At 40.4% G+C, this 14,614-nt stretch overlaps 1 protein-coding gene across 3 annotated transcripts in view; it reads left to right on the top strand.

Annotated features, from left to right (window-relative positions):
• The window catches only part of LOC124236877 (mitochondria-eating protein-like), a 42,997-nt gene extending 30,362 nt beyond the window's left edge, over window positions 1-12,635 (top strand). For 2 of the 3 annotated variants that reach the window (XM_046655823.1, XM_046655822.1), the window contains 7 exons: window positions 1,416-1,734; window positions 3,189-3,347; window positions 4,185-4,360; window positions 7,888-8,011; window positions 9,816-9,899; window positions 12,191-12,236; window positions 12,544-12,635. In XM_046655823.1, the coding sequence (XP_046511779.1) occupies window positions 1,416-1,734; window positions 3,189-3,347; window positions 4,185-4,360; window positions 7,888-8,011; window positions 9,816-9,899; window positions 12,191-12,236; window positions 12,544-12,551 (916 nt within the window). In that variant the 3' untranslated portion in view covers window positions 12,552-12,635. Of the gene's footprint in view, window positions 1-1,415; window positions 1,735-3,188; window positions 3,348-4,184; window positions 4,361-7,887; window positions 8,062-9,815; window positions 9,900-12,190; window positions 12,237-12,543 lie in introns of all 3 variants that reach the window. The other variant, XR_006887867.1, reaches the window with a different exon arrangement.
• The last annotated feature ends 1,979 nt before the right edge of the window (window positions 12,636-14,614 follow it).

Here is a 14,614-nt window from a genome sequence, read left to right as displayed (position 1 = left end):
TGAGGACAAAGGAGGATGTTCCTTTCTGGAATCTCTCCATTTTCCTTGTTCTTTCTAACAACTCCCTCCTACCCTCAACATGCCCTGATTCAGAGGATCAAAGCCACCCCCACCTTTGGTCCCCATTCCCCTAAATGTCACCTTAACCTTTCATTTTTTGGAAGTACTCCACCAGTGTTGTGCTGGTGCCAGCTTGTACTGCCTCCCAAGAACCGATTCTGGGTATTTCTGCCTAACTCCGAGTTCAAGGACGTCACATTGATAGCTTGAAATTGGCTATGGTGGGAGTATAAATTTGTTGCACCATGGAAATTGGCAAACACTGGAAATGAGGGCTTTTTTTTTACCCCTTTAGAGAGTCTGCTTTGCACTACCTTTTTTTTTTTTAAAAAGATTTTATTTTTTTTCCTTTTTCTCCCCAAAGCCCCCCGGTACATAGTTGTGTATTCTTCGTTGTGGGTTCTTCTAGTTGTGGCATGTGGGACTCTGCCTCAGCGTGGTCTGATGAGCAGTGCCATGTCCGCGCCCAGGATTCGAACTAACGAAACACTGGGCTGCCAGCAGCGGAGCGCGCAAACTTAACCACTCGGCCACGGGGCCAGCCCCAGCTTTGCACTACCTTTTGCCCTATAGTTTCTACTACAAAACTTCCCTTTTTGGGGCCCCATTTCCTTTAGTCTAGCTAGTCTGATAATTCACTCTGTGCTTGGTAGCAGCATACGTTTCACTGATATAGCCCTATACAATTCACAAGTACATCACATGTATTAGCTCACTTGATCTTCCAGCCCCCGCCCCCACCCCAACATAGGCAAAAATTATGTAGGTGGAAACTGAGGCTCTGGAGAGGAGAAATGGTTTCAAATGTTCCCATTGCTATGACTTGGTGGAGCTGGGGCGAGAACACAGATCTTCTTCCTCATTGTTCCACCAGTGTTCATCTCATTTTATACCATAAGGCTCATGTGATGTGAGGTTGGGGTGAGAAACAGAGAAAATCTGACTTCTTTCGCTCTGGATCTTCCTAGCTGTGTTTCTCTGGGATAGCTCTATTAACTTTTCTGATCTTTAAATTCCTTGTCTGTAAACTGGTGAACGATCAATGCTGGCCTCACCCAGCTGCTTAAAGGATAAATTGAGGTGCTGAGTGACTGCAAGTGCTTTATAAATTCGAATTCACCATGCAAATGTAGGGTATTGTTTCTTGGTTGTGGTCATATTTGAGGCCTGGTGGAGACACTGCCTCGATCAGGCCTAGCGGGGAGGTCCTGGAAGTGGCCTCTGTCACGGCCTACAGGGGCCCATGGCTCCTGGGTAGTATTTGCAGTTTCCGTGGGGAGAAGAAGCAGAGTCCAGGAACGAGAGAGAAGTGAAGCAGAGCGCTTCCCTGATGCTTGGTTCTTGCTTCCCAACAGGTCCACCAGGAGCCGGTCTCCTAGCCCTGCCCCGCACAGCCGCAGCCAGAGCCGTAGTCAGAGCCGCAGTCAGAGCCGCAGCCAGAGCCGCAGTCAGAGCCGCAGCCGCAGCCGCTCCGCCAGCCCCTCCACCGCGGTCGCGAAGATCAGGAGCCCGTCCCCAAATCGCGCCAAACTGTCCAGCGTTGCGCGCAAGGCTGCCCTCCTGTCCCGCTTCAGTGACGCCTATTCCCAGGCCCGCCTGGATGCGCAGTGCTTGCTGCGGCGCTGCGTCGACAAAGCCGAGACCGTGCAGCGCATCATCTACATCGCCACCGTGGTACGTGACGCTCCCGCGGCTGCGCTGCAGGCGAACGTGGGCGCCGCGGCGAGAGAGCGGTTTGGTAAACTGAGCAGTACAGCTTAAAAAGACTGGTAGATCCTGAGGTCACTGAGGAGGGTGGGATTTCCACCTGTCCTTTCCATGTCCTTCTCTCCCTCTTTCCTCTTGTCCCTTCCTTCTTTCCTTCCTTCCTTCCTTTCATTACAGATATTTGGGATGAATCATCTTCACAATCAGTAACTTCATGTATATTAATATTTATGTTGAAGTACCCATAAATGCAGGTCTATCTCAAATGGGTATATATACAAAGTTGATTCGCACTGAATCTCCTATATGGGCCATACACAGTGGATATACTATTGTAGTCATTTGTTTCCTTCTGTTCTTAGAAAAATCAGAAGACTGTTTTTGTGTTAACTCTTTGTTTAACTAAGTGCAGTTCCTAAAACTGCTAACTTGAGCAGCTGCTTGAGTATGGCAGATTAAAAAATGCTCATATACAATCCTTGATTCCCAAAGCAAATGCATTTATTCAGTGGGAACCATATTGAGATACTGAGTCCATTATAAGGACAGTTAATATAAAAAAACAAGACAGAACATGGTATGAGAGCAGAATTATCAGAATCTCCTGAACTTTGTCCTGTATTTATTCATTTATATCAAGGATCAGCAAACTGACCTGTGAGCCATACCTGGCCCAGGCCTGTATTTCTAAGAGAAATATCACTGAAGAACTAAGACTATAAGAATGGTTTTACATTTTTAAATGGTTGTAAAAACAAAGTGACAGAGACAGTATGTGACGTACAAAACCAAAAATAGTTACTCTCTGGCTCTTTACAGGAAAATGTTTGCCAACCTCTGGTTTATATAACTAAGAGTTAATTACTGAATTGGTTAAAGTTCTGTCAGTACAGAGCACGTTTTTCATGCATAACTGAGTTTTCCCAGTGTCTACTATATAACAGGCATTTAATAAATATTTGTTGAATTAATATATTCCAGGAAACATGCCAGACACTTGATATGTGTCTATGTATGACAAAACACTAGATTGATAATTTTCTCTTATTTCTCCACCAGTAATATGATATTGCTGTGTGATCATAGCATCAACTGGCACTTTTCAAGTATTTAGGTAACCACAGATGATTTATTTCCTAAACCTCTGTGCTGTCCTGTTTCCTACACTCAGGATTGCTAGAACAATGGTCAAGTGTTTTGAAATTAGTGAATGTGGATAGTCATATATGTATTTACATACTTTTCAAAATTTAGATAAGTATTTTCTCCCAGATTAAAAATAGTTTTGACCACTGTGTTTAGTTATCAGAAGACCGATATGATGTTGAACTTTTGGTGGGCATTCTTTCGTCATTCCTTGCTTTGGACTTCATTACCCCCCTCCTCCCACCAAATAAATTTCCTGCTTTTTTGATGTGCAGGAGGCATTCCATGTAGCTAAAATGGCATTCAGACATTTCAAGATCCGTGTGAGAAAATCACTGACACCATCTTATGTGGAGTCAAATGACTTTGAGGATGCTGTCTCGGATTATATCATTTGTCATCTTGATCTATATGATTCCCAAAGCAGTGTTAACGTAAGTGTTCGGTCTCTTATTGGGTCTGGTTTGCTGCTGCTGTTGTTACATTGAATACTAATAATTCAGAAATCCATCCAGTGCTTAGAATTGCTTCTATGTAATGGAAGAGTAGAAGTGAGCAGCATCCAATTTACTTTGTAGAACCAGTCATGATTGGCTGTTTCTTTCTTAGGCCTTTTATGGGGGAAAACGTTCTGAGCTTTATAGTTCTAGTCTTTAGATGGGCCCTTAAGATTGGAAGATAGGATACACTAGTGCTTAAGAGCCTTGGGAAAGATAGATGTGAATTTGCTTCCTGGCTCTGCCACTTACTAGCTGTGAGACTTTGCACATTTACTTAACCTCTCTCTGCTTTAATTTTCTAATTTTTAAATGAGAGCAACAATGGTCATGACCTCCTAGAGTTCTTGAGAGGATTAAATGAAAGAAAGCAGGTAATTTGCTTAGCACAAGATTTGGTGCCTAGTAAACTCTCAATAAAAGCAAGCTATTATAATTGTTATTATTATATATGATGAACAAGTCAGGGTTCTTTTTGGCACATCGTATAACTTGCCCAGAATAGAACAATAAAGAAATAATAAATAAAAGCTACTGAGGGTTTTTTCTTTAGTTGTTTTTTGGGGGGGGCTTTAGTGTGTCATTTGTACTCTTATCTTTTCTCCTTCCCTATTAATGAGCCTTTCTCCTTTTGGTACATGCGCTCTTTTTTTGCTTAACTGTTGTCACTCACAGACTCTTTTCCCACCTCACATCAGTCATAATGTCCTTAGGATTGTCAGAGTTTCTTGTCACAGGTTGGTAACAAGGTGATGCCATCTTTTTGTTTTTCAGGATGTGATCCGAGCCATGAATGTCAATCCCAAGATTTCATTCCCTCCTGAAGCTGACTTTTGCCTCCTCAGTAACTTCATCCAGGAGATATGTTGCATTGCTTTTGCAATGCAGACTTTAGAACCACCCCTAGATATTGCATTTGGGGCCGATGGAGAAGTTTTTAACGATTGCAAGTAAGAGATACAGGAGCAGAACCTAAGAGATTCTTTATAAATAAATGATCTTATCTGTCTTCCCTGGGAACAATTTAGGGAAAAGAACTCTGGGGGGGGGGGGGGGCGGTGCCGGAGGGCAGTCAGCAAACACTGCCTGATCTCCGGGCCCTGCCATCTCCTTCTCTGTGCTACAGGGCAGGGCCCTCTCCTGGTCATTTTCCTTCTCACTCAAATGTGATCTGGAGATGATTTTATGATTTCCATGGAACATAGTGATCTTGGGGAGAACTAGTGAGTACCTGGAGCCTGCCCAGAACATTTTAAAAGAAAGGTGCTATATAAATACAAACATGTACTACTTTTTATTGTTAAAAAAATTCTTTTTATTGAGATATAATTGACATGTAACATATTAGTTTCAGGTGTACAACATAATGATTCTATGATTCAATGATTCAAGTCTAGTTAACATCTGTTTTTTTTCTTGTGATGAGAGCTTTTAAGATCTGCTTTCTTAGCAACTTTCAAATATGCAACACAGTATTATTAATTGTAATCATCATGCTGTATATTACATCCCTGACTTATTTATTTTATAAGTGGAAGTTTGTACCTTTTGACCTCCTTAACCCATTTTGCCCACCTCCCATCCCCACCTCTGGCAACCACCAATCTGTGTTCTGAATCTATGAGCTTGGTTTTTGTTTGTTTCTTTGTTTTTTTTTAGTTTTCACAGATAAATAGGATCATATGGTATTTGTCTTTCTCTGTTTGACTTAATTCACTTAGCGTAATGCCCTCAAGGTCCATCCATGTTGTGGCAACTGGCAAGATTTCATTTCTTTTTATGGCTAATATTCCATTGTATGTGTATACCGCAACTTCTTTATCCGTTCCTCCATTGATGGACACTGAGGTTGTTTCCATATCTTGGCTATTGTAAATAATGCTGCAGTGAACATGGAATGCATGTATCTTTTCCAATTAATGCTTTTGTTTTCTTCGGATAAATTCCCAGAATAGGAATTGCTGGATCATACGGTAGCTCTATTTTTAATTTTTTGAGGCAGCTGCCTTCTGTTTTCTGTAGTGGCTGCACTGCTTTACATTCCCGCCAACAGTGCATGAGGGTTCCCTGTGATATCCTGACCAGCACTTGTTGTCTCGTCTTTTTGATAGTAGCCATTCTAACAGGTATGAGGTGATAGCTCCTTGTGGTTGTGATTTGCATTTCCCTGATGATTAGTGATGCTGAGCATCTTTTCATGTACCTGTTGGCTGTCTGTATGTCTTCACTGGAAAAATGTCTATTCAAATCCTCTGCCCATTTTTTATTTGGATTGTTTGGTTTTTTAGTTTTTTTGCTTTTATTGGTTTTTATTGCCTTATTTAGGCCAGGTTTCTCAAAGTGTGGGGTATGGATCACTTGCATTAGAATTACTCAAGATATTTGTTAAAAAATGCAGATTTCCGGATCACATGCCATGATATTTTATGTGGTAGGTCTGGAGTGGGGCTCAGGAATCTGCAATTGAACAAGCACTCAGGTGTTTCTCATGCACACTAACATTTGAGAGTGACTGCTCTAGATTCTTTTATCGAGGACCATTCAATTTCTACCAACTTTTACGTGGTAAATATTTCCTTTATAAATTAGAAGAAATTAAATTAATTTAGAACATTTTACTGAAACTTTATGAGATCTTATGATGTAGTTGGAGATCATCTGGGAGGAGGCCAAGGTAGTGGCTAAGAATGGAGGCTCTGGTGTCAAGCTGCCAGGGTTCAAATCCCGGCTCCACCACCAATTAGCTGTACCATCTTGGGCATGTTACGTAACTTTTCTGTTCCTTAGTTTCTTCTCTGTCAAAAGAGGGAAATAATGGTACCTACCTCCTGGGGCTGTAGAAGGTTAGTTGAGATCATTCAGATAAAGCGGTTAGGATGCTCCCTGGCATGTAGTGAGAATCCAGGAAATGTTAGCTCTGTCTGGGTCTTTCTTCAGGCTGTACAGCTATGGGTTGGTGATAGCCCATTATCCCTGTGAGCTTGTTGATGACAGAGGCCACATACCTTTCTTTGCTTATGAAATCACAATGATGGCATTTCCAATTGCCTTATAAAATATCATATTTTCTTGCCATTTCCATGTCTAGTTTTCTTCAGATCACTGCTCCCAGCGTGCATCCACTCATGGAAGAGCTGGATATTAGAACATTACACTGCAGTTGGGTCTTTTTTATTCTCTCACAGAACATATCATCTTCACCCCTCTTCTTTTATTCCTTTTCCTTTACAAGATGCATCGTACCCCTCAGAAATATTCACCCATTTTAGTTTATGGAATCTGCACATTTCACAGACCTCTGGTGGGCCTCCTGCTGACCTGCCTTTAGTCAGAGGATCATGCCGCCTCTTGGGGGCACTGTACTCCTGGATGACTGGAGCTGAAACTGGAGTTCCTAATAGTGATTGCATTTGCTTGGCAGCCTTTCACACATTTGAGAGCAATTACTCAAATCTTCTTTCCGGCCTTCTGGCTTCGGGTTTTTTTCCATATGACGGGGGTTTGAGACTTCTTGACAAATAGACTGGTTTCCTTGGCCTGTGCTCCATGGTCTTCTGAGTATTCCTTTTTGGAAAGTGTCCACCCTGACTGTAGTCCCGTACTGTGAACTGACTAGCCTAGAGGCACTGACACCCCTTCTATTCTTGTTCTCTATTTTCAGCTAATTTGTAGGAGATTTTCTTTGTCTTATTCAGCTATATAACACTGGTGATTCATTTTGAGGTCAACTAAAATCTATTATATTTGTACTTGTGCTGTGATTAAGCCATTTATCACCTCTATCTGTGCAATTAAATGCTTTTTAGAGTCAACTGCAGGGCCTCATATGTGTCCACATTATATAGTATCTTATTAGATTCAGCTTATTGTTCCAGCCTATTGAGCTAGTTTTTGATACTGTCCTCTGTTTTTTTTTTTTTCCTACCCACTCCCCACCTTTGAACATTTTTTTCTACATTTCATGCAAGTTATTGATGAACATGTTGATTTCTCACAGGATTGAGAGAGAGACCTTCACACCTTCATTCAGGTTCTCATTGACCCATTAATCACCCCTCTTTGGATATGATCATTGAACCAGTTTCTGATTCACCTACTTAAGTTAATCATCCACCTATATTTCTCTTGTTTTGTCCACAAATATAGCACGAGAAATCTTGTAGGAAGCCTATGGGACTTCAGATCGTCTTCATCTCTAGCATTTCCCTGAATTGCACCTCTTGTAATCCTGAGAAGAGCAGGAACAAGATTAGCTTGACGTGACTTGTTCTTAGTGAGTCCATGCTGGGTCCTTGTTATCACTGGTTGCTATTCTAAGAGCTCACAACTGTCTCTTTAATAACAGAATCAGGATCCATATTTATTTAGATCTGAGAATAATCAGAAGTGAAAATTTACACTGACGTCCTCCCCTTCGCCAGTAATGCTGCATAATTGCTTAATTTGTCTTTCTTGTTCTTTTGTGTGTTTAAAATAGGTACCGTCGCAGCTATGACTCCGATTTCACTGCTCCCTTGGTCTTGTATCACATCTGGCCTGCTCTCATGGAGAATGACAATGTCATTATGAAGGGAGAAGCTGTCACCAAGAGAGGGGCTTTTGTACGGTGGCCTTGCATAGTGACAATTCATCCCAAGTGTTTGATTCACAAGTTCGAGAACGTTTATAAACCCAAAGATTCTATAAAAGAAGTTCATGAAGGGTTGTTTGCTAAAACTTCATACAAAGGAGAGAAAAGGGAGTGGCTGGAAAAGAACAGATTCTCTTCTCTGATTCTTCCACAGTTCTTCTTAATTTCCAGGCAGTAATTTCTTTGTCGCTTTATTTATAAGGTGGAACTGGTCATATTTGCCACCTCCATCTTAGAAATATTGTGCTATTATAAGGGCAAACCATTTGTGCTCACCTTATTGGAGACACTCTGTAACTCTAAACGTTTAAAAGTGAGTCACTTTCAGGAAACAGTCTGACAAATTTTTACTGACAGTTCTCCATTTTGGGAAATGATGAATGTGCCCTGTTTTTCTCTCCTTGGTATGATGTGTAGGGAGGGGCGGGATGGAGAAAAAGAGGGCAGAAGAGGTGAGGGGAGAGGAGCCGATAAGTTTTGGATGGTTGCTTCCCATAGACATTGGTTGTAGAATGTTTTGAACTCGTTAAACAATTGGGCAGCCTTCCAAGTGGAGTCTTAGGGGTGGGTGTGTGTGTTGTGGTGGGGATGGGGTATGGGAACTGGGGGCCACGGGTGCTTGGCTGTTCTGTATAGTTATGCAGTTTTTAGACGTCCTAGAAAGAGCTAAGTAAATTCTGAAGTGAAGCTCCTCAGTCCAGAGCAAAGCCATTATCTGAATGATCTCTCTTCCTTCTCTCTTTGAACTGCAGAATAGGGGAAGTGCTTCATGGCAGCTTTTCACACATATAGTGGAGAAGGGGAGTAGTGTATTTTAAAGGAACTTAAGAAAAGAGTTTTTGCACCATAAACATCCCACTATAGCTAATAGTATCTCTATAAATTATTGTATGCTATGAAAGTTGAGCCAATAGAAACTGGGTTCTGTTGATCTGACAAACATACATGTTCTACAGTGAATGAGCTCATAAAACATGCTCCTTGCCACTACAATAATCACCTTCTGTTAAGAAACTCTTACTGTAGGCTGTCTGCAGTGCAATTTGGAAGGGAGGGAGAGAAAACAGTCAACTATTCTTATGTTCTACAAAAAATAGCAATTGTCTTTTAATTTCTCTCTCTCCCATCAAGCATATCGCCAACATTTGCCCAAGCTTAAACTCCTGAAACAAAACGAGAATACCCTAAAAGGAAGAACTTGGAAAAAGAAAGAGTTGAATGAAGGGAAATTTGTAAGAAGGCTTTTATAGTGAAATCTCATTATAATGAATATAGTTTTCTTCTTATTCATTCATTTAGTTAGAGAGTAGATGGGCAGCAGTGGTGACTCACTCATTCGTTAACTCAGTACATTCAATAATATTTACTTATTCAGTAGTTATTTATGAGCCCAGCACTGTGTTTAGGTGCTGCAGGTTCAGCAATGAACAAAACACACAAATCCCTGCCCACCACGGGGAGCTTGCATTCACCAACACTTGCAAATTTGAATGTAATTTCTAACGGCTTACTCATCAAAACAAATTTCTACTAGCACCAAGAATTTGAATATCCCATGGTTCATTGAAATGGGATTTTATTTGAGAAGTACCCTGAAGTTATTGTCAAATATTGGGGAGCTATGGGAAGTGACAGGAGTGTATGTTGTGCTGATGACCAGTAATGGGCGAGTGTAATCATATCAGCAAAACCTCTGGTTCTATGGGATGTGCATATTGTTTTGAGCCATGTGACCTTTCACAAACTATGGACTATTTTTCTCTCTCTCTTTTCAGTGGAATTCAGTGCGATCTGTAAGTCGGTGTCGCAGCAGGAGTCTAAGTCCCATCTGCCCCCGTAGCCATGTTGGTTTAAGCACGGTATGTATCTGTCTAATCATCTTTACATAAAATCATCCTACAGTCAATATTTTTCTCTTCTAGAGTTGCCTATAAAAGAGGTGATCACAAGTCTATGGGCAGAAAGGGAATCTGTTTCAATAACCCCAAACTGATTTTTATACCACCTTAGGCGAAGGGATTTATCATTTTTGAAAGAAAGAAGTAGAAATAGTTTTTTCTTAGTTGAAAGAATACTAGACTTGTTTCATAGTTTTATCTTTGAATCAAAATGACTGTGAGATATCAGTTAGTCTTCTGAATGGAGACGGGACCCTTAGTCAATGGATCTCTGCACAGGTCCCTGGTTCCTCCAGGACTTATTGTTGGAGAAATCGCTCAAATGGTCTGGACTTCAATAGTATATAAAGGGCATTGCAGGCATTAATTTTCTTCCAAACTTCAAAGTAGGAAGAATAAGATTAATCTCTTTGTGTGTTAGTTCTTAAGAGGATTACTAACACTTCTGTCAAAGAAAAAAAATAAGAACAAAAACATCTCTGAAAATGATGGAGATAACATCCCTAAAAACATTATTATGATTTACCACTGTTCACTTATTCCACAAATAATATTTAGTCAATGCCTTTGAATACAGGGCTGGACCAAGACATGGGGACACCAGATAGGCTTACAATTTGTTGTTCCTTTGCACAAAAATTCTTTAAATGTTTGTTCAACCTAGTTTCAGGGAGAGTAGTGGAGAAGGAGAACCACATCTGGCAATGCTCCACTTCTCTGAAATCACCTGTAGTAATGCAACTCTACTCTAAATTTCTAAAACCCCCTCAGCAAGACAAAACCGAAGACAAAAATAAAAATCTCTGCAGTTAATAAGATCCACCTTTCTTCCTGAGCTTAGCAAGCATCTATCGTTACTCCACCTACTCAAGTAGGTGTTGGTACACCTACTTGATAATGTCCTTATAAAGCATTCCATCTGTATCTGATGAATGTGAGATTTCGGGGAGGGGGCACAAAAATCACTAAAACATGGTCTCTTCCCTGAATGGGTTTCAATATAAGAAGATCAATATGATTTAAACCACGTAACTGAATGTGGTATACGATGCAGTCCACAAAAGAGGCCCAAAGGGCTAGAGCTATCGGAGGAGGCAGAGATGCCTTCTGGATTTGGTGGTGAGGAAGGCGTTCATGGGGACACTGGTTTTTGATCTAACAGAATTTCAATGGGCTGGGAAATTGGGCAGGGATAATCAGGTGGAGGAAATGACCTGAGAATGGAAAAGGCATGTATCTCACACAGTTCTTTTGCTCTTGGAGGTTTTAATATAACTTAATTATCCTTTTTCATGAATAAATAATTACAGTAGGTAAAAGTGAAAGGATAGCACATTTAGTGGACAGATCAATAAAAAGGAAATCTTGAGAGTTTTTTTTAAGGTATGCTTTTTGGTAAGGAAGACAGGCCCTGAACTAACATCTGTTGCCAATCTTCCTCTTGCTTTTTTTCCCCCTCTCCAAAGCCTCAGTGCATAGTTGTATATATCCTAGTTGTAGGTCATTCTAGTCCCTCCATGTGGGATGCTGCCACACCATAGCCTGATGAGTGGTGCCTAGATCTGCTCCCGGGATCTAAACCAGCAAACCCCGGGCCACCGAATCGGAACATGCGAACTTAACCGCTTGGCTGCGGGGCCGACCCCAGCTTCCATGTTTATTAGTGTCTATTTATCTAAAGTGTTTAAAAGCTCAGAGCAAGAATGATGCTTATAGTCAGTTATTTCTGAGCTGTGACAGATTTTTAGGTATAGGTGGTGGCTTTTGCTTAGTGAAAGCAAAGGTGAGATTTGAAAAATGATTCTTTTCTGGTTGTCCTAATAGGGCAGCATTTTGGACACATAAAATAATTCAGATAAACAATTTGCCAGAGAGTATTTGATCACTTTAGCTTTAATTAGCTAATAATAATAATAATAATAATTTTTATTTTCTAGAAAGCATTGAATTCAATATGGCCACTGAGCATCCAATCTCAAAGTCATTAGCAACCACTAAAAAACAACAAAAAGCAACAAAAAACTAGGTCATCGAGGCCAGCTTTTAATTAATAATATAATTTAAATTGAATGCCCATTTCCTTCAGGAAGTATGAAAGTAATTGCAGTGCTCAACCTTAGGGGAGAAAAATCATAGTTCTAAAGTGCCTCATAGCAACTATTTAGCTGGTTTTAGGGAAAAAAAGGTCAAGAGGATTCATTCTCTGAGCTCCACCTACTGTGTAATTCACATTACACTTTTCTGTTTTCCAGATTTCTCGCAGCCGGAGCCCTTCTCCAATAAGATGCGTATTGCCCAGTAAGTGGGATGGTTTAGATGGAACAAGTTTTCTGCTTTTTAATGCTCTTTTTAGTACTCAGCATTGTGCAGCAAAATGAATGTTTTGCTCCCTAGGGAATATCTTTTGCCTCCACCTCACTCTTCATTTCTGGGCTTTCTCACTGATGGTACTTGAGCAGGTCCCATGGGTGACATGGGAGCAGCCTCCCACTGAGAGATCTTATTGACATAAACCCAGATTAACCACCCTGCTTTCGTTTCGGTCCTCCCAGAAGAAATTCTGAGAAAATGACCATAATAATGAACTCTTTATTTTTCTCCCTAGGGTTTTAAAACCATCAGCCGTGTTCCTTTGCCACAGTACATCTGCAACAGTCAGCTTCCCCAGTGCCTCCATCTGCCTGCTGTGTCTGCCTCCGACCTCATTTAAGATAATGTGAAAGGCAATTCTGTGTATCACTCCACACAGAGAGTTAAATGTTTTGGCTTAGCATGTTTGTAACTTCAGATATATTGCATTTTATTTTATTTTATAGGTACAAATTCCATTAATTTGATAAAAAACAATTGCATAGGTGTTTAGGATCATATTCATTCGAAGCAGAGTCTATTACACAGGTTCAGGATTTTCATCCTGAAATACCAGGCCTTTTATGGCAACTATGTGAACAAAAGTGGAAAATCTTTACCATGCTGAGTCCAAAAGACAAGATGAGTCATTTTAGCTTATAAGTTGATCACGAATATTATAATGGCTGGTATTAGCTTTAACATGAAAACAATATTGTTGTTTTAATCTTCCTTTAAGGTTTGGAAGACAGCCCTAATCTCAGGTTGGTGGACTCGTAGCTGTAGCTGTGACTTCAGGCTAAATGTAGATGATGATTTAAGAGAATACAGTTTGTTGGCTTGCTTCTCTTTTCCTACTTTGAGAGTGCCCTGTATGACTTAGTTGAGTACTATCTGTTGAAGCTACTGACTTGAGAGAATTTTCTTGCTTCATAAATGTGGAGCAGTGATGTGGCTAGAAGCCAGCTTTGAGATAAATGCTAATTACCTTGTGTTTATCTTCTGGGAAGGTCTCATACTGTTTTAATGTTTTAATAAAAGCCACTGGGACATGCCCTTTATCCATTCCACCTAGTAGTTCACGACTTCAGACCTCCTATGAACTCCATCTGACTAGAATACCTAAACTCAAGCCCTAGAACTGGGGCACCATTTATTGATTTAAATTGAGTGTATATCCCTTAGTTTCTTCAGCCTAAAGTACTGTTGAAAGTTCAAGATAATAATGGAATATGGCTTTCTCAAGATAATGGTCTTTCTGCTTTTTTTTCACTTTAAAGCCGACCTTAAACAGATGCCTTACGAGTGCCTTCTTTCGCCGTGTGCCTTTTAGAGACAAGCTCTGAATTGGCCAGAGCTCAGTTTGCATAAGCTCAGTACAAAAACCAGCGTGTGAGGATTTTAAGGTGAAAAAAATCCCAACTTCTCTAAAGCATCTTGTCCCTTGTGCTGGGAGGGAGAGACGACGGACAGACCACCTCAGTCCCTGCCCCTTGGGTCTAATGGTCATCAGCTCATTCTGAAAGGTGCGATTCATTCTCCTCCCTCTGTGCATTTCTGTGGGCATCACTTGGAGGCAACGCAGTGTGCTCTAAGGAGAACTCCGTGTCCAGTTTGGTCCTCACCTTGCTTTGTGGTCTTGAGCACGTTACTTCACCTCTCTGAACCTTAGTTTCGTTGTAGAGTAAGAAGGCTGGATGAGATTATGGTTTTCTCAACCCTCCAAGACTCAGTGTCCCCTTTTATAAAAAATATTTTTATCTGGTTATTCTGAAAGGAAATTCAAAGTTAACATGATCTGCATTGTGTATATACTTTTAAACAATGAATATAGTACTCTGCCTGTAATATAAAGCGGAAAAAAAAGAAAGCAGTTTTTAATAAAATAAAATGTATTTCAGTAAAAAGCTTGGGTGTAACCATCCTAGAAGATAAAATCAAGTTATCAGATGCTTGCACCTGTGTGTGGAACACCCTATCTGCTACAAATGCAGATCATTACATTGGCAACATCGCTAACAGTGTTGTCATTAGATATGATTTTCTGAAATGGGGGACAACTCCTGGTAGTTTTGAACAAAAATCTTACAGTTGTGCCTTGATTATCACAGTAAATGCATTCCTAGAAAAATCAGTGTACACTAAAACCATGTAACAATTCCTTTGTGTTATATGTTAAACGTCTTTTCTAAAATCTCACTAAGTAATGAGAATGCCTAAATATCAGAATTTTTGTTGTATGTAGGAATGTATGCCCTGATTTGGAAAAAGGTCACATGTAGCTCAGTTTATTTGATTTCTACCCTGTCTGGCCAATTGCCATTTCT

The sequence above is a fragment of the Equus quagga genome, chromosome 3 (assembly GCF_021613505.1).
Source record: "Equus quagga isolate Etosha38 chromosome 3, UCLA_HA_Equagga_1.0, whole genome shotgun sequence".
NCBI classification, from domain to species: domain Eukaryota; kingdom Metazoa; phylum Chordata; class Mammalia; order Perissodactyla; family Equidae; genus Equus; species Equus quagga.
This window is presented reverse-complemented; position numbering and strand designations above follow the sequence as displayed.